Source organism: Emys orbicularis, chromosome 2, assembly GCF_028017835.1.
Source record: "Emys orbicularis isolate rEmyOrb1 chromosome 2, rEmyOrb1.hap1, whole genome shotgun sequence".
In the NCBI taxonomy this organism is placed as follows: Eukaryota; Metazoa; Chordata; order Testudines; family Emydidae; genus Emys; species Emys orbicularis.
The window spans coordinates 279,124,573-279,144,439 of NC_088684.1; the positions used below are offsets into that span (position 1 = coordinate 279,124,573).

At 41.0% G+C, this 19,867-nt stretch overlaps 1 protein-coding gene across 1 annotated transcript in view; it reads right to left on the bottom strand.

Moving 5' to 3' along the window:
* Positions 1 to 1,600: 1,600 nt before the first annotated feature.
* The window catches only part of NOM1 (nucleolar protein with MIF4G domain 1), a 29,768-nt gene continuing 11,501 nt past the window's right edge, over positions 1,601 to 19,867 (bottom strand). The window contains exons 8-11 of the mRNA XM_065399250.1: positions 15,501 to 15,633; positions 7,289 to 7,420; positions 3,633 to 3,742; positions 1,601 to 2,274 (exon numbers count right to left, since the gene is read on the bottom strand). Coding sequence (XP_065255322.1) covers positions 2,097 to 2,274; positions 3,633 to 3,742; positions 7,289 to 7,420; positions 15,501 to 15,633 — 553 coding nt within the window. The 3' untranslated portion in view covers positions 1,601 to 2,096. The remainder of the gene's footprint in view (positions 2,275 to 3,632; positions 3,743 to 7,288; positions 7,421 to 15,500; positions 15,634 to 19,867) is intronic.

Consider the following 19,867-nt stretch of genomic DNA (forward strand, 5'->3'; position numbering starts at 1 on the left):
CACTAAGCCATCGATGCAGCCTAATGGTATCAGAATAATCTTTGTTTTTTGGCACAACAATGAAGAAATTTACTACAGGTGGCAAAAACAATCATGAAACTATGGTTTTATCTAATATAAGTGAGACAAGGTGGGTCAGGTAATATCTTTATTGGACCAACTTCTGTTGGTGAAAGAGACAAGCTTTCGAGCTACACAGATCTCTTTTCAGTGTCATAGCTAACCACAAGATGGAACAGATTGTTTATCATCAATAATTAATACATATTGTGAGAGATCATTCAATGTGAAGTGGCCAGTTAACACTTTTGCAGTGATAGGACAAAAAAGGGGAGTTAGTGGGTTACAGATTGTTGTAATAAACCATAAATCCAGTGTCTTTATTAAGATCATGATTTTTAGTGTCTAGTAAATTTATGAATTCAAGCTCCCAGGCTCATCTTTTGAAGGGTTTGTGCAGGTTTCCTTTGACAAGAAGGACTGAGAGGTCAGATACAGAGTGATCGTTTTATGAAAAGTGTTCACCAACAAGTGGTAGGAAGTTATAGTCATATTTTTCTGTGAGTTCATTTGAGAGCATAGTGATTGTCTGGTTTCGCCCACATACTTGTCATTGGAGCATTTGATGCACTGGATAAGGTACACTACACGTTATGATAGGCATGTGTAGGACCCATGGATATTGAAAGGTGTATTGGGGGGGGGGTGGTATTGATCATTGCAGTAGTGGAGATATGTCTGTTGGTTTTGCATCTGTTATGGCAGGGTCTGATGACACTGAGTTGGTGGGTCCTGGCCTGTTCTACTTTGTATTTAGCTGTGAGTACCTTTCTCAGACCTGAAGAAGGGCTCTGTGCAGCTTGAAAGCTTTAGTGGAACATAAGTTGGTCCATTAAAATATATTACCTCACCACCTTGTCTCTCTAATATCCTGGGACAAACATGGCTACAACAACATTGCAAACAAACAACATATAATATAAATACCAGACTTCACCCAGTCCACAAAAGATGAGCTGTTATGCAAAGAAAATTAGAGGGACCTTCAAACAGCTGGATGGATAGTAGAGTAGGTATTAACTGAAGTATTCTCTTTTGGAAGATAGTTTGAAAGCCTGATACTGAACTGATGGCTATCGCTTGCTCTCTATTAATAGTAAAATCTGAATTAAAAAGTTTAATAATATCTCAAATAGTAAACAGCTGGCAAAATTTTAAACTAGAAGGCAGCAAAACAAGCACCATGAAGCACAATAAAATTGCACTAGGCAATTAGGTTAAAGTATTAGCATAAATTATGCTGTGATATTTAAACCCAATATAACTGAGCAAGTTAGGTCTTCAGTCAGTCCACCAAGGTTTATAATGGAAACATCAAAAGATCTTTTCCTGACAGAGATGCAGGTAAACAAATCATAGAGTTAATCAATACATCTCTTTCAACCCTAGTCTTCTATGATTCAATTTTATTTAAAACTGGGGAGTAGTTACAAGACTTACTCCCCAAAGACTGCACCCTCTAGTGGCCTGTTTTACAACAGATAACAATACAATTATGTTATTAAAAAGCTTTCACATTAAAATCATAGACCATAATGTAGCACAGAAACAAAATTCGGTTTTATTTATTCTGTAAAAAAATGAACAGGTCTGAATATCAAACCCAATCTTACTCCATGATCTTCCAGGAATTAGGAAGGCTAGAAGCTCGGGGTTGCTGAACACTACCTCTTGCTGACTGATAAGTGGTATTAACTAAACTTTAAAGGAAACTCAGCTGTCTTGCCTGATAACTGGCAAATGAGGTATACAGAGTGGAGGTGTATGGGGAAGACAATAGTTTTTAAAGCAATGAACAATGTATAAAGATATATACTTTTTTCCTTCTTCAGTATTTTATGTTTCTATTTCCCCCCAAACTTGAAACCATTTTTTAGGAGTGTGCAATCCTACATCACCTCAAAATAGGGGGTCTTTTGCAGCATTACAATCCTGCTCAGCATCTCAAGTCTTTGGCCTGTGAAAAACATTGTCAAGATCAGCTTTGTGGTTTCATGAAGTCCTTATTTTCCACGCAGGCTTATTTGAAAATAAAACTATAGTTTTAATCTGGATTCTCTGGCTTGCAAAGACCTGCTTACTAGTTCAACTCTTTCTTTTAGTAAGCTGGCTTCTTCAGCGCTTTTGTGTGCTTGTACGTTCTTCAGGAAAAAGTGGGAAAGGAAAAGCTTCAAACCTTCACGCAACATTCCTAATTTTGGGTTGTCAGTTAACCTGAAAAAGACCGACACACAAATCAGAAATAATTCCGGTTTCCTACTTTCCAACTGAACAATGTTATAAATTCTCTTTTGCTATGCTGTCAGGTTTTGAGAAAAATCAAACTGAAAATTTATCAAGAAAAGCCCAACTTTTTTTTTTTAAATTTAATATTAACAAGTGCAGGCCTACACTGGTTTGGCAAACAGTTGAACATACTTCACATGCAATCTATTTCTCAAAAGGTAGTTTGTAATTTTAAAGTATTTTTTAAGAGACTTGACTTAAAATATTAGTTAGGGCATAGTCAAAAATGTAAGCAACGTGTGGCAAACCTCCTGCATCTTTTAATGGATGGAATAAAATTTGAAAGACAGTACATGGCAATACAGACTTTCCACTTTATGTGTAGTTCTACAAATGTAAACATTATCTTTTACTACTTTAGTATTTTTGGCAGATCTAATTCCACAGAATATACACTATTATCTCTTCCATTATTAAATATTTATATGGCACCATTTCCATGGCTCTTTAGAAACAAACTAAAAAAGCAAAGTTCCTTCCTGGAATAGCTTACAAACTAAGGCCCTGACTGCAGTACAAATACACAACATGTCAGGAGACCAGATTACCTGTGACCCTTATTCAGCACTGTTCCAATATGTAGAGTGGATGAGATCTTAAAAGCATTCCGACTGTAACAAAACTAATGTCATAGTCACTTATACACAGCCGTCCATTGTGGGTATAGAATCAGGTCTAAATTTTAGCCACTTCAGTGCGATTAAGACATTTCGTCTGATTACCTCTAAAAGGCGTTCAGTTAATAACCCTTGCCCCTTTAATATGAAGAATAGAGATTTCTATATAAGATGCTGCAATACTAAAGAGAGTTAACTTCCCCCTGATTAATTCCATTATTTCCTTTCTGCAACAGGGAAATGTTGTAGCAAGAATAACTCTGCCATGTGACTGAATTCTAGTTCCATACATAGAGTAAAGATTTTTGGGGTGGCTGGTATGTCAGCTTTGTGCATTAACAGTTTTATTGTTCTTGCTTGATAGCGATAGTTGATGTATTGAGTATTTCAAAATTTGTATTAATGTTGTGTGTAAAAATTCCATAATATATTTATACTGCAGTAGCACCTACAGACCACAATTAAAACCAGGGCAGCATTGTGCCAGGTGCTGTACGAACATATAAGAAGAGATGGACTTTTCGCAAAAAAGCTTGCATTGTAAGAAGTGAGGCGTCAAGGGTTTGGGGTAAGCAATGGATAATTAAAATAAATACAATAAGCAAATCCCTTTTGTGTGTCCAATTACTGCTCACCAAATGTTCTCTGGGAAGATCAATGATCACCTACCTTCCAAAAATGCTGGTAAGTTCTTCCAAGTCTGTTTTTATTAATAGTATATATAACACTTGCCGCAAGAAGTGGACTTTGGGTTTATCCAGTTCACTGAATTCAACTACCTAGTTAACAAGACAGCAAATGTTAGACTTAACACTGAAGACCTCTTAAAAATATTTTAAACTAATTAACATACTTAGGATGCTTTAATAGGTCTCATTTATTCAGTAACTTATTATTATGCTTGTTGCGATGCCATCCAGGACCAGAGATGAAAAAATAAACCAATCATAAATTAAAGAAATATGCCTTGCATAATTTGAGAGTTTAGAGATGAAAAACTAAGAATAATCATGGTAGTTCAATCCAAAACACCTACTGACCTCACATAGATATTGAACAAGAGTGGCAACAGAACAGAATCTTGTCGAATCTGGCGTGAGTGCGCATGCTGATTGCATGAGCAATTGTCCAACACTGCCTTCTAAAACCTTGCAGGAAGGAATGAAGCCACTGAAGAACAACCTGGTCACCTCTACCTGATATACTAAGGCAACCAGATACCCAGGAGATAAATACTTTGAAGGTACCTAAGACAGAGTGGACCCAAAGGTGAATCCAAAACACACGTAATGCACAACAATATTTTTAAACAATATATTTATTTACAGACATTACAATACCTATCACTGCAATATCTGAGTGCCCCCAAAGGCTGCTGGCAGATGCACTAAAAATCAGCATAGGCACCTGTGATGTTACACTACATGTGATTTTATGAAAATATGCTAATGAGCGTGAATATAATGTAACTGGAATAGGCTTGATGCAAAAGGTCTCTTGTAAGGTATCATTACAAAGCTTATAATCTACTGAGTGTGTTCATCCTATTTGTATGAATGTATCATTCTTGTATCTGAAACTAGAAATATGAAATATAACTCTGAGGTCCGATTGTTATTATGCAAAGTGTGGGCCATTAATGGCAGTTTAGAATCTTGATGGCTCCCATTAACCAGGACAATTGACTGTAGATGGCTCTGTTTACTTGCAAGCCTTCCTGTGAGTCAGGCCGGGAAGAATGAAGGCTTGGGGGCTCATAGGACATGTGACCATGTCACCTGGTACTGGAATCCATCTTAAACCTGGTGCTTTTCCATTTAGAAGGAGGGGTGGGGACCCAGAGAGACAAAAGATTCCTGCCTTGTGCCAAAAGTATATAGGGGTGGAATAGAACAAAGGGGGCTGCAGTCATGAGAAATCCTCTAGCTACACCTGAGCTGGAGCTAACAAGAACTGTACCAGGGGAAGGGATTGGGCCCAGACTAGAAAGGAGTCTAGTCTGTGAAAGAAGCTTATTGGAACATCTCTGAGGGTGAGATTTTATCTGTAATCAGTTTCTTAATGTATTAGGCTTAGACTTGCGTGTTTAGTTTTATTTTGCTCGGTAACTTACTTTGTTCTGTTATTATTTGGAATCACTTAAATCCTACTTTTTATATTTAATAAAATCACTTTTGTTTATTAATTGACCCAGAGTAAGTAATTAATACCTGGGGGAGCAAACAGCTGTGCATATCTCTCTATCAGAGTTATAGAGAGTGGACAATTTATGAGTTTACCCTGTATAAGCTTTATACAGAGCAAAACGGATTTATTTGGGGTTTGGATCCCATTGGGAACTGGGTATCTGGATGCTGGAGACAGGAGCACTTCTTAAGCTGTCTTCAGTTAAGTCTGTAGCTTTTGGGGGATGTGGTTCAGACCTGGGTCTGTGTTTGCAGCAGGCTAGCGTGTCTGCGCTCGACAAGGCAGAGTTCTGAAGTCCCAAGCTGGCAGGGAAAACGGACTCAGAGGTAGTCTCAGCACATCAGTGGCAGTCCCAAGGGGGTCTCTGTGACCCAACCCATCACAGCACCAGACTTCTGTCCATATGAAGAACATTAATGCAGTGGCTATACCATACCCAGACTTCAGACTGAATGAATTAGGATCTTAGGGCTCATCTACACAAAAGTTGGACTTCTTTATCTATATTGGTACAGTTAAAGTGGTACAACTCCCTTAGTGTGGATGCTGTTATACCAGTATAAAAGCTGCTTTTTTCAATAGAGCTTGTTCCCGTAAGGGAAGTGGAATAAGTGCTTGTCTACACTGGCACTTTACAGCGCTGCAACTTTCTCTCTCAGGGGTGTGAAAAAGCACTCGTGAGTGCTGCAATGTGCCAGTATAGACAGTGCACCAGTGCTGATAGTTATTCCCCTCGTGGAGGTGGGTTTTTTTTTTTAAGCACTGGGAGAACTCTCTCCCAGCGGTATGCCGCGACTACTAACATTGCTAGTGAAGACGTGCACTATGTTATCAGTTTAAGGCATCTTTATACCAGTAAAACTGCAACCATGCTAGGGGTTGTACTGGTATAGCTTTCAGAAAAATTATCACTCCCCTGCCCCCAGCTGACAGTCACACCACTACAAAAGCTGTGTGTAGGCCAGGCTGATGAAATCAGTGGAACCCAGGTTTCACCCACAGCCTTCCTCAAAACACAAAGGTTTGAGATAAGGAAGTAATAATCAAGGTCATTAGTATCAGGTGATGGTTTTTTGGGCAAGGTCTTAACCACTGTTTAAATGGTTTGGCATCTTGCCCTCCCAAAAGGAAAGCAATAACAATCCTTATCAGTAATGGCCCCAAACTTCACTGCTGGCTTTCAGCAGCTATAAAGAGCATGTGTGTGTCTGGTAGGGATTAACCAGCAACTCCACCAGGACATTCAATACATGAAAAAGGGTGAAATTCCACCAGTAAAGACAGGATGAGGTTGGGGGGGAAAAGTGTATTTCCTTAAACTCAAATTCTCTTTTAAAAAAGGAACAATTAATAATTTATTGTTGTCTGCAATAGCCCAAATTCTGACAAAGAGTCCTGTGGCACCTTATAGACTAACAGACGTACTGGAGCATAAGCTTTCGTGGGTGAATACCCACTTCGGTGGTGAATTCACCCACGAAAGCTTATGGTCCAGTACGTCTGTTAGTCTATAAGGTGCCACAGGACTCTTTGTCGCTTTTTACAGATCCAGACTAACACGGCTAGCCCTCTGATACTTGAGCCCAAATTCTGTTTATCTTCTGGATAGCCATCTTAAGTACTTCTGTGACTTCCATTACCAGGGTATCTGAGCGCCTCACAGTCTTTTTTAATGAACTTAACCTTACAACACCTCGCTGAGGCAGGGAAGTGATACTATCCACATTGTACAGATGGGAACTATAGGATAGAGAGATTAAGTGACTTATCCAGGGTTACACAGGAAATCTGTGGCAGGTCAGGGAATTTAACCTGGGTGTTGCAAGTCCCAGACCAGCACCCTAACCACTGGGCCACAGTTCTTTTAAAAATAAATAAATAAAAAGTAAATTAATCTAATCTGTTTGGCCATTAGAACCACTTGTATGAAACTAAATCAGATCCCTACATTTGGGGCAGTTTTAGAAAATAGGCAAGTAAAGTTCACTTTAACTAGGAAGTTCGGAATAATTTGTTTCAAAACTAAATAACCAGCTGTAATACAGATTAGATAACAAGGAACACACACACACACACTTACCATAAAACTAACAAATGAGGTGGAAGTGCACAAATATTTTAATAGAGACTATGCTGACCTTGAAGACTGATAGGGAGAGTGATTTTGTCTTTAGCAAGTGGGCCAACAGAGAAACCAGGTTGGAGAAAGTAGTGGTTGACAGGTTTCCCAAATCTCGGATTTTGTCCCATATACTGAACTGGAATGTCATCTAGGTGTCAGAACAAAAACAAATACAAAATAAAAATTGAAGTCCAAGTCAAATAATTAATGTGTAATATCACAACAGGCTCTCAAAGCCACATTGGCACCTTTTCCATTCAGCTACTAAGTACAAAACACATTATTACGCTTATTTAATAAGGTTGTTTGATCATTTGCAAAGCATTGGAAGCCAAAATGAAAGAGATGTTACTTACCTTGTATAGTAACTGGAGTACTTTGAGATGTGTATCCTTCTGGGTCCTCTACTGGGGGTGCGCACTTGCCTTCCATTGGAGATTTTCGGCAGCAGCGCCCTCTCAGTTTGCACACGCACCTTATGCATTCTCATGCTTCACACCAAGGATATATAGGGCTGCATGGGCAAACTGCCCTCAATTCCTTCTGCACCTCAAAGCCCCAAGAAGATCAGATGGAGGGTGGGTTGTGGAGCACTGACAAGGGCAAACATCTTGAAGAACTCCAGTTATTGTACAAGGAAGTAACCTCTCATTCTTCTTTGAATAGTGTCCCTATGGGTGCTCTTTGTGAGGTGACTCATTAGCAGTACCCCTAAAGGAGGTGGGGGCTTCAAAACTCAGTCTAAGGCTGTGTGTAGGACTGCAGAGCCAAAGGGAGCACCTGCCCAGGAAGGCTTAGTGTCTGGAGAAAGTGTGAATCAAAGCCCATGTATTAGCCTTGCTTTTTTCCATTAACAGACATCCTTTAGCAGGGCCAGACACAGTACGATCTCATGGAAGGGGCAGGGTACATTAGTCACATAACAGGAGAGTATGCAACCAGAAACCCACTTAGAAAGCCTTTGGATAGTCACTGGAACCTCTTTAGCTCTGTCCACCATGAAAACAACCAATCTCAGGGAGGTCACAAAGGTCTAGTCCTGTCCTGATAATAATCCAACGCTCTCCTGATAGATAAGTTATGAAGGACAGCTTCCTGTTTTGACTGATGAGGCTTGGTGTAGAATACCAGGAGATAAATAATAGATTGATATGAAAATCTGAAGTAACCTTGGATAAAAAAGGTGGAGGTGGTTGAAGAGAAAAACTTTATCTTTGAAAAAGACAGCATAAGGAGAATCAGCCATTAAAGCTCCCAGTTCTGCAACCCTTTAGGCAGAGGTAATAGTCACTAGGAATGCAGTTTTCATGGAGAGGCTCATAAGTGAGCAAGTTAACTGTTAAAAGGGTGGCTTCTTCAAAGCTCTGAGAACTAAATTAAAAGTCCCAAGTGGGAATAGGGTGTCTAACATTAGGGAAGAGGTTTTACAGACCCTTTATATATCTCAACGTTACAAGGGGAGCAAATACTTATAAACCTTTTACTGGAGAATGGAATGCTGTGATGGCAGCTTGGTGAACTTTAACGGAACTGTGCTTTCTTCAAAGTAAGTAAGTATTCTAACACCTGGGAGATGGGAGAGTCAATAGGAGACAAACTATGGTGAGTATGCTAGTGGTAAAACCTTTTCCATTTCTGAAGATAAGTCTTTCTGGTAGAATCTTTTCTACTGTTCAGCAGAACCTCCTGAACGGCTGTGGAGCAAGATTGTTCTAGCATGAGAACCATCAGGTGCTAGGCCTTGAGCTGCAATGTATTCAGATTGGGCTAAGGACATTCCCAGAGTCCTGTGTGAGAAGACTGGGTGTCAGTGGAAGATTAATGGCCAGTCAAAAGGAAAGATTTGCCAGGTTAGTGCAATCAAGATGAAAACTGAGTGAAGTAAGATGGTGCAGCAGCAGGTCTGGATCAGAGGAATGTTCATGGCTCTCAACTGAGCAGTCCAAAGGAACGTTTGGCCATCGTCAGCTGCTGATCAAAGTTGCTGTAGTAGTTGAAAATTTTCCTTTTTGAAATGTGGGGTTTTTTTTAGGTGGCTCTGGTGGTCTGTGGAAAATGGAGAATTGGGAAGGGCATGATCTCTGTGCCATCTGAGATTGACTAAACCTCTTTTTATTCGCAGGCGTATATATGCCCCGCAAATGAAGGATCACTCTGGAGTCCTTCAAAGCATGCAGCAAATCATCCGTAGCGTCACTGAATAACTTTAGACCACCAAAAGCGAGGTCCTCTACTGTGTTCTGGACTTCAGTCCTCAGGATTTCCCTGTGAAGCCATGATGCCGTGTCACAGATCCACAGGATCTGTGCTATGTCCAAGCTTTTAAATAGTCCTGTAGAGGAACTCCTTCACTGTGCCAGATGCCCAAGAGGTCCCATTCTTCCTTACAGGTAGACCACCCAGCCTCAATGCATCCAAGACTTAGCCTCTGGGATCCAGCACACCTGCTTCACACTGTAAGCTCTGCCCACCAAGTCCACCTGAGATAAATTCCTAGGTCTAAGACTTTTACACTCTTCAGGGACCTATGCACCTCAGCAAGTATTTGCAGTGACACCAGGGAGCCTTTTCAAAACAGAGAGGGATTTATTAGTCAATTGAACAGAGACTATAGAGAAGATCTTATATTAGCATAGAGCAGTGGTTCTCAATTAGCGGCCCAATTAGCACACAGCTGCAGCCTAGTTGTGTGCTTTAAAAAAAAAAATTCAAAATGTGCAGCTCTGGTCTGGCAGAGGGTGGGGCTGGCTAAGGGAGAGACAGCGTGTGACAGCCCTGCTGGAGTGCTTCTGCCAGCAAGGGGCTGGTGAGTGCCGCAGGGGGGCAAGGTGCGGGAGAGAGGGTCTCTGGGGAGGTTTGGGGGGGCTCTATGGAGTGAGGAGCACTGGGCAGCATAGGCACAGGATTAGGGGTTTGCGTGGGTGCTGCAGCACCCCCATATTTTATGTGGGGCTCTGCTCCTGGCCCCATGCCTGGGGTCCCAGCTGCCTGGCCCTGCACCCACGGCTCCGCTCCTGGCCCTCCTCTGTGGAGGGGTCTGGGCATAGAGGACTGTGGGAGGGGTTTTTTTTGGGGGGGGGGTGCTGTAGTTCTCAACCTGTGGTCCACATAACACATTGTGGCCACATAAATAGGTTGAGAACCACTGGCATAGAGAAACAAAGATTAATACATACTTCATTCTGGCCAAGCCAGTGTTCCACCCAGCCAAGCTGCCATGGAATCATTTTCTGCCTCTGGCTCTCCATTTCTGTCGTCAGTCCCAGGTGAGAGCTGCTGATTCACTACCATAAGCCAACTTTTATTCTAGTATCCTGACACCTTTCGGTCCATTGATCTTGAGCTGGGGCCTTTGCTCTGCTTCCCTGCTGAGAGGTGGGGGGAAATCTCCTTCCTCTTGATTATTGGTTGCTAGGTGTGAATGTCCTGGCCCCTGGGGTTCCCACTGTCTTTCAGAATTCTCCATTGATATGGGTCAGTTTCAGCCAGTCCTTTTAACAACCCATGCATGCCACCCCAGACAGTTACAGAACACAACACCTCATGTCTCTTGCTCTGCCCCAAGAGTAGATTTAACTCTTCTGCAACCACTAGGTAACAATGCAAAGTATAGCGGGAAACTGAGGCACAGCAAATCATAATCTTAATAGTATTACAAAAATGCATCACTTTGTCACATCCTGTACATGACTACAGTTGTAGCAATGGAATGAGCTGCCGTATCAGCTGAATCCTGAGAAGTTTGCAGGGTTGTTCTAGCCAAGAACTGCCCTTCTGCAATGATGGCTTGAAATGGTTCTTTGTGCTTTTGCAGTAGATGTTCAATAAAAGAGCTAAACTTCATATAATTAATGTGACTGTATTTTTTCAGACTCTCCTGACAGTTAGCAGTTGGGAATTGTAGGGTAACAGAAGAGTAACTCTTCATCCCCAAAAGATCCAAGTGCTTGTGGTCCTTGTCAAGGGATGTAGGCTTCGAATGATGTTGCCTATGATGCTCATTTACTCTAGTCATGGACGCAGAATTTGGTGTGGGGTGGGAAAATAAAAACCTCAGAGCCCCTAGTTGGGACATAATACTTTTTATCTGGTCTTTTTGCTGGGGGGTGGGGAGGAGGGCAGTAGTAGGAGTCTGCCAAAAGGACTTGGCAGACTCTAATAGTCCTTCATTTATAGGAAGGGCAGCCCATGCTGATGATGGTGTGTGCACGATGTCAAGCAATTGGTGCTGTGTCTCCTGCACTTCTTCTAATTGGGTCTGAAGGGTGTCTGTCACCCTCTTCATCAGATCTTGAAACTTTGAAATCATCAATGTGAGATGGTGGGGGGGATGACAGCTTCATCTGGAGAGGAAGAAGAAATATTAGACTGTGGCTTAGCCTCCTCATCTGCTATCCTTTCCTGGTCCTTGAATGTATCCTCCTGCCTTAAAGATTGCTGTGGAGGAATAGGAGTTGGAGAATGTTGTCAAAGAATGATCTACATGAGCACCGAGCACTTCAGAAAACTCTTGCTGGTAAGCCGCCAAGGATCCCAGTATGTCCACTGGGAGGATCATACAGGAATGGAGGGGGCATGCAGGGTTGATTATAACGAGTGGGATGTTTGGCAGGCTTTGATGGTAGAAGTCTGGAAATGTCCCTCAATGGTGCAGGTTCCAGATAGTCAACATAGGCAGATGGTCAGCAGAGCCCTGCACATAAATCTGGGAGCCTGAAGAACTCTCCTCTTCATTGCCTGGTGGAGGGGCAGATGGTGATTGAGTTTCAGAAGTTTAAGCTTAACAAAGAGAAGGTTAAGGGATGACTTGATTACAGTCTATAAGTGTCTACATGGGGAACAAATAAAATGGGCTCTTCAATCAAACTGAGAAAGGTATAACATGATCTAATTGCTGGAAGCTGAAACTAGACAAATTCAGACTGCACATAAGGTGTAACTTTTTAACAGTGAGAGTAATTAATGATTGGAACAACTTACCAAAGGTTGTGGTGGATTCTCCATCACTGACCATTTTTAAAATCAAGATAGGATGTTTTTTCTAAAAGAAATGCTCTAGAAATTATTTTGGAGATATTCTCTGGCCTGTGTTATACAAAGGTCAGACTAGATGATCAGAATGGTCCCTTCTGGCCTTGGAATCTACAAAGGAGTAACTGGCCATCTTTCAGAACACGTTGGTACCGGCAAAAGGTGGGGTACCACAGATAATACTGGTTGTGGTACTGAGAGTCCCAAACTCAACAGAGGAGACTCATGCTCCTTGGAAATGAGCAGATTCTTTGTGAACCTGAACTCTTGCAGTACCAAGTGAGGTTACATGGAGACCTGGTGAGACCCAGTCATAGAGGTGTAAGGTTCTGAGGGTTGTACTTACTGTTCTGGTACTTGCTCAGCTGATGATCTAGGTACCAGTGAGGCAGTGAAAGATGAAGAGTGCACTGCCTTCTTAGTAGAGTGCATAGATTTGGTAGTCTCTCACCCAAGTTTCAGTGGTACCAAGGCTTCGGTACCATGGACAATGGAAGCAGACAAAGACTTAGGCATAGAGAATACCTCAGTATTGAGACCTATGCAGACACTTTTGCAGAGTGGAGGGTCTCCGGCATGGTAAACCTTTTTGAGTGATCTTTCTGAGGAGACCTGGCACTCATCTTGGAGGAAGGTTTTTCAGATTCACTTGCAGATCTGTCCCTTACGGTCCTGAGAATGAGCAAGCCACGGAAGCTGACGGCGCATGTGTGTGTAGTGAGGTGTTCTGAGCCCAGATCTGCTGCAGGACAAACAGAGCACTCTATCATAAGGAGCTGGAGCTTTTTCTTCTGTGTTTCTTCGAGCAGCTCTTGAAGCTAGTGCAAATTTTGCACTTAGATGGTACATGTGTATCCCTGAGGCAGAGGATACAGCACAAATGGCCATCACTCGGGAGGGTTCCCAGCAAGTTGGGCAATGTTTTGAAGCCTGGGGATCTAGACATATCCCACAAAGGAAAGAGAGGATTCCTAAGGAAGGACCTTGCTGAGGACGAGGGGGAGGCATACCCCCCCGCCCCCCCAAAAAACAGGAACAAAATAAAGTAAAATAACTAAAGAATAATAAAATAAAGTAACCAGAGATCTAAAATTGACCAGAAAAGTAGAAGCTGCACTTAGGTAGGCACAACAAATTGCTCCATCTCAGGCTGAGGCAGTTGAAAAAGAATTGAAGGCAGTTCACTCGCACAGCCCTATAGGTCTTCAAGTATGGGGCATAAAGATCCATAGGGTGGAATATGTAAGCTGAATGGGCACTGCTACTGAAAAATCTTGGATTGAAGGCATATGCACACCTCAAGTGCAAGTAGGGACACTACTCAAAGCAGCAGCAAACTTATGGTAGAAGTTGCTTTGTAGCTTGGAGATGATACAGGTAGTGTTTAGCAATCACAGAATTAAAATATACATCTATATGTAAATCCAAAAGAAAAACCTGCAAGTGATCTAATCAGTTTACATAAAAGCCTACTGAAAATGAAGCACACTTAACATATACATTTTATTATTTTTTTCGTTTTTGTAAAAACACTATCAAACCTCTCATATATAACTCCTCCACCCCACAAGCAACATGTTTTGGAAGACACCAAAATAGACATGCTAGCTGCAATACATAATTTATCCTACTTACACAAATTCCATGGACAAATACCTGCTTAAGCCCTGTCTTAAATGGGGCTATGTGTGGATGCAGGGGTCTACTCCCAGTCCCTCAGGATAGGAGCCTTCACTTTGATTTATATATATTAGGGATTAGGTAGAAGATTTTAAGGCCCATTTTTTCTGACTACCATGTCCACAAAGGCAATACAAACTGCAGCAGTTACATATTTTGTTCATCTACTCACATTTGATGCATTAAAGTATATCTCTAGGACTAAACTCTTGCAATACTATTACATTTTATTGGTTAAACAAACATTTTGGAACTTTATACATATAAAACAGGATATTTTTGGTGAAAAAGCAAACCTGCACAAAAATATTCACCACAGTGTTATTTTCTTCATATGTTCTTTGTCAAAACACCGAAAGGCCCCACAGACCTTTATAGTGACAGTTACAATTCATGTTTTTTTCCTTAAGAATAATAGCAATCTTGTAACTGCAGTAGAAAGAGAGAAGCACCTCTGAATGGTTCAATTTTTACAATCCTACCACTGAAAAGCAGCAAGGGGTCTATTCTGGATGCAAGGGATTCTCTTTCAGGATATTTACACCTTCCTTTTCCATCACACAGTTTCCTTAATTTAGATCCTTCCCAAAAGCCCATTGCAACATACTGACCTATTCCTCTGGCAGGTGCATAGACACAGGTGGACCACAGCCCACCCGATTAGCACCCAGAACCACCCAAATCTGATTAAAAAAGATTGAACCAGATTGCTAAGAGGTGCAGTCTTTTAGAGGCAGCAGCAGCTTTACATATTGCTCTGCTCGACTCTGCTTCCCCATCAACACAAGCTCAAATTCTGCCCCACTATCTAGTCACTGGTCCCCATCGGCTCTCAGTTCCAAAACTATCAGCCAATCAGGTTCTGGCCAGCCACTCACCCCCAATGTGGAAGGCATACCTCTGGCAATGGGAAGGAAGTAACCAGAGCTGAGTGGTGTGGGATGGAGACAGAGCTTGTGTTGATGGGGAACGGAGCAAAGCCCAGGACTGGGAGCAGAAGGCCACGTGTCAGGTCGCAATGCCACTTATTGGCCCAACCACCTGTTGGTCACTCACACAGGGGATGTGCTTGGGTTACAGGGGAGGGGCTTCCAAACGACTCTAGTTACTGCCTCTGCATTGGCAGAAGTGCAGCCTGCCTTGCCCCCAGACATGGGGGGGATGGGTGGCCTCAATCAAATATGCGACATAATAATATACAATATAAATGATTTGCTGTGATGTCAGACCTTTGTTCACTGCCCACCACCACAAGTTGGGTCCCACCCAAATTTCCACTCCTAGCTATACCACTACCTTCTGGACAGAAGTAGCTCAATAAGCTTCCTTAAGTGATGAGCTAATCACCAGATTTTATTTATTTATAATAGTTGTGTAGGCCGAGAGACTTTTTCTGTGGTATTATATGATGCAATAAAATCTGTACAGCCAGAGTGACAAACCTCTAATAATAGAAATCCCAAAAGAATCTCAACTTAAACAGTACCACAACAAGGTAGGAACAGATCTTAGTTTACCTGAAATCTTCTATCGTATTCACAAAACTTGTTAGCCAAATATGCATAGAAGGGGTTATATGTCTTCTCCTGTAGGCAACAGTCAATGAGAACATGAACTATCTCTCTCTCTTGGTGATCTTTAAGTCCAAGCCTGCAATATCAACAACAGTAAAAAATAATGAATTGAGTTTAAATGAAATCTAACTGCCTTAAAGTAAGAGCCACTGGCAATTTCTCTAAACTAAGACCATTCTATTGCAACTGAAATGGAATCCTTAAAGGTTTAAATTGAAATAAGCTGTCAGCAGTATAAGCCAACCCAGTTTCGTCATGGAGAGTAACACTATGTATGTGGCATGACAGAGTGACCCAAACAATCCTGGGCAAGAGGAGAATGACAGACATGCTATCAGTTTCTGTGCAGGAAAATGCAGGTGATAGTCCATATTTGCACTTCCTCTCAGAAAGTGATAAGGACTGGCACTGCAATCATGGATAGCCAATCTGTCCTCCCACCTTCAGGAGGAGTCTCATTACTGTGGCAAGAGCTGAGGCCTGGAGAACTGAGATGAACTGTACAGGGAAGAAGATAAGGAATGAGCTAAAAGCCGTGGGATCCCCATTCAAACTGGCTAATATTCTTTACTATGATTTTGGGAGGAAATGGCTGCTTTCACATACATCCTTGGCAGGGTTAATGGGGACAGACAGGTACCTGGAGCCCTTAAGTTCTATGAAAAAGCTATGAATAAGAAAGAAAACATCTTTAAAACCTTTTTTGGTTGATGATATGAACCTTTTTATCTCTTGGTCAACAAGTCAAATCTACTCCAGACAGTGACTGAAAATAGTGATTAGATGGTGGCTGGGTTATCTAAGTGAAGTGAGTTTGGTGGTTTCAGTCCAGTTCAGTCCAGTTCCTAATAGAAAATGTCTACTTTAAGAACACCAACAATAATTACAAAAACACAATCTGTACTTATTGGCACACTCGTTGGCTGCCTCAGCAGAAAGATCAATGACTGAATGGCCTTCTCACTCGTACAGCTGGCCCAACTAAAAGAGGATTCAGACACACTGGCAAGGAACAGTACCTTGGGCTGCACCTGTTCTGCAATTAAATATGATTTAGTCCTGAGTGCTGTCAAACGTTTGGCAGCACTAAAACCAATTTAAAAGAAAAATGCTTAGTGTTATAATATAAAGAGTGTCAGTCACAAAAATTATTTGTATCGCTTTGAGATTGGACTTTCATCTGGCATTCATGTGACTGAAATGTCCTGTCTGCCTAATTTTAGAATGTAAGGTCTGCTGGGTCTCCCCTGTTTTATACAACACAGTGCAACCAAATTTTAGTTAATAAAGATCTAAGAAATCTTAGATGGTTGTGTACTTCTCAAGATATCTGCCACTCCATTTGTGCATACAAGCATACTAGGTTTACAATGAAAATACCATCACACAACCAAGGTTAGAATTTAGGATTATATAATGTACACATCTGGGTTAATTTTTTTTAAAATCACCTGTTTGTAGGAAGCTAAGACTTCAAGTTTGGTTGTCCAATGAGAAAGCATGATTGTATCAATTTTCAGGCTGTGGTCTCATTCTCTCAAGTAAATGAAAATGAAATTTTGTTACTGCTCTGATTGTCTGAAAAAACTTTTCTGCATTCTGTTTGTTCTGTTTTGAGCTATTGTGACAGGGTTTCTCATTTTTATTCTCTTGTTAATGTGTCTGGCTCTTGGTTAGTCTTATATGTTTAGTACTGTGCTCATTTTAAAACATTTTAAAATGCCATTACCAGTACCAGTTTGAGAAAATCAGAACTGAGACTAGGTTTTCAATTGAAGTAAAAAGTCTGACACACAGATAATACAATGGATTTTGATTCTCTGGTTTGATACGTAGACTTGATCATATAGAACACTACTCTAGTCCTCACCTAATCCTACCAGATTTTGCTGTTCAGTAGTTTGTTAAAAATGTGTGTGTGCACAGCCATTTGATATGGATTTCACGGATTTAAGTGTAATTTTAGAAGCAACCACTGATTCAGAGCACTCTTCTTTTCCTCACTCTTTAGCTCTGTTACCATTACCATTTGTACATGGTCATGGTGTGCTAATAGTGAATGGTGCCAGCTGTAGCCTTGTGAATCTGCATTCCGATGTTCAATGGCAGCTTGAAGCATACAGATCTGATTTTTCTGCTGTTTTGCCTTTGAAGACCTAGACATTTGTCCCCTTTCAAATATAAAAGCCAGGATGATCGTTCACTGCTGTGAGTTCCAGCATAAAACATTTTAGCTTTTGTAAAGCCACAAACAACAAAAGATTCTCACCATAAAAAAGAGGTTTGAGTCAAAATGCTGATTAAGTCCACCATGAAATACATAATGCCCACAAATATGCATGTCTTGATCTCCTTACAGATAGGCACAATAGTAAGAGGCCAATACAGCTCCATCAGGAGCTCTTTAATGACATAGAAATCCTACAAAATGTGGAAACACGGCTAAATTGCTAAGGATGAGTACAAAAGAATAGCACAAACCCTTAGGGACAAATCAGAAAGCCTAAAACACAAAATGAGTTACATCTAGCAAAGATGTAAAAAGGATAAATAAGATAGGGGTCTTTAAATACATTAAGAGCAAGAGAAAGGTGAAGAAAAGGGTAGGTCCTCTCCTTAGCAGGAAAAGAGAGCTAATAATGGACAACATCAAGAAGGCTGAGGTATTTAATACCTATTTTGCTTCAGTCTTCCTTAAAAAGGTTATTTGTGACCAGATACTTAACACAATTAATATTAACAACAAGGGGTGGTGGTGGTGGGGGTGGGAGCGGAAGCCAAAATAGTGAAAGAACAGGCTAAAGAATATTTGGATAAGTTAGATACATTCAAGTCAGCAGGGCCTGATGAATTTCACCCTAGAGTACTTAAGGAACTAGCTGTAGTAATATCGGAACTGTTACCAATTATCTTTGAGAACTCATGAAGAACAGGTGAAGTCCCAGAGACCTGAAGAAGGGCAAACATTGTACCTACCTTTAAAAAGGGGAACAAAGAGGACCCATGAAATTATAGACTAGTCAGACTGACTTCGATACCTAGAAAGATACTGGAACAAACTACTGAAAAATCAGTTTGTAAGCACCTAAAGAATAACAGGGTTATAAGTAACAGTCTGTACCCCGTGTTCACCCCTTTTATAGGATTATGATAAAGCTTGTAACAAAATATGCTTTGTGAGGTATCATTTGAAAACTCATCATTTGCTGATCATTATTATCCTGGTAAAATAGGTGGGCCTACATTGTATGTAAAGATATAAAATTCTATTGTTGGATATTACTAAGACACGTTCCAAGTCTGGAGAGCAGTGACAAAGCAGTTCCCCAGAAACAAAAGGCTAGCCGACACCTCAGCCAGGTGTTAACAAAATCAATCCAGGAAAGAGGATGTGGACAAAAAAAAAAAAAAAATTCTACATCTTGACAAAGAAACAGCTTGGGATTCCTGTCTACACAGACATTCTGTCTCCTGAACCTCAGCTAGAGATGATTCTCGAAGAAGAGAAAGAACTATAAGAAGGGAGAGCCAAACGCCCCAAATTACTCCTCTCTTTCTCTCTACCTAAGGCATCAAGAACACCTGAAGAACAAAAGAAACAACTTTTGGACTGGGGGCAGACCCATGACTGAAAGTAATTCAGCCAGTAAGATTACTGAAGCATGTGGTGAGAGAGACCTTTGCTTTGAATTCACTTAGTTTGTTAAGTTAGGCAATAGTTGTATTTTACTTTTATTTTCTTATAACCAGTTCTGACTTTTTTGCCTCATTACTTTTAGTCACTTAAAATCTATCTTTTGTAGTTGATAAATTTGTTTTATTGTTTGATCTAAACCAGTATGTTTGGATTCAAGAGTTTAGGAAATGCCATTTTGGGATAACAGGATTTGTGCATATCATTTTCTAATAATAAAATGACAGCCTTTATATGAGCTTGTATTATCCAGTAGAGAGCTGGGCAATACAAGACGCACATTACTGGCGGAAAGTCTGGGACTCGGAATTTGATGGGTGTTGCTCTGTAGTGTAATTCATGGGTGCCTGGCTATAAATTCAGACAATCTAACTGAGAGTGATTTACATCTTTGAGGCTGGGTGTGAGCAGACCAGCAGTAGTAGCTCTCACAGTGAAGCAGTGTAAAAGGCATCCCAGGTTGGAGAATTGAGGTGACACAGCTGTTCAATAGTCCAGATTATACCCTGGGTAATGTCACAGAGACCACATGGATTTGACAATAACAAATCATGCTAAACCAATCTAATGTCTTTCTGTAACAGCATTACTGGCTCAGTGGATAGGTGGGAAGTTG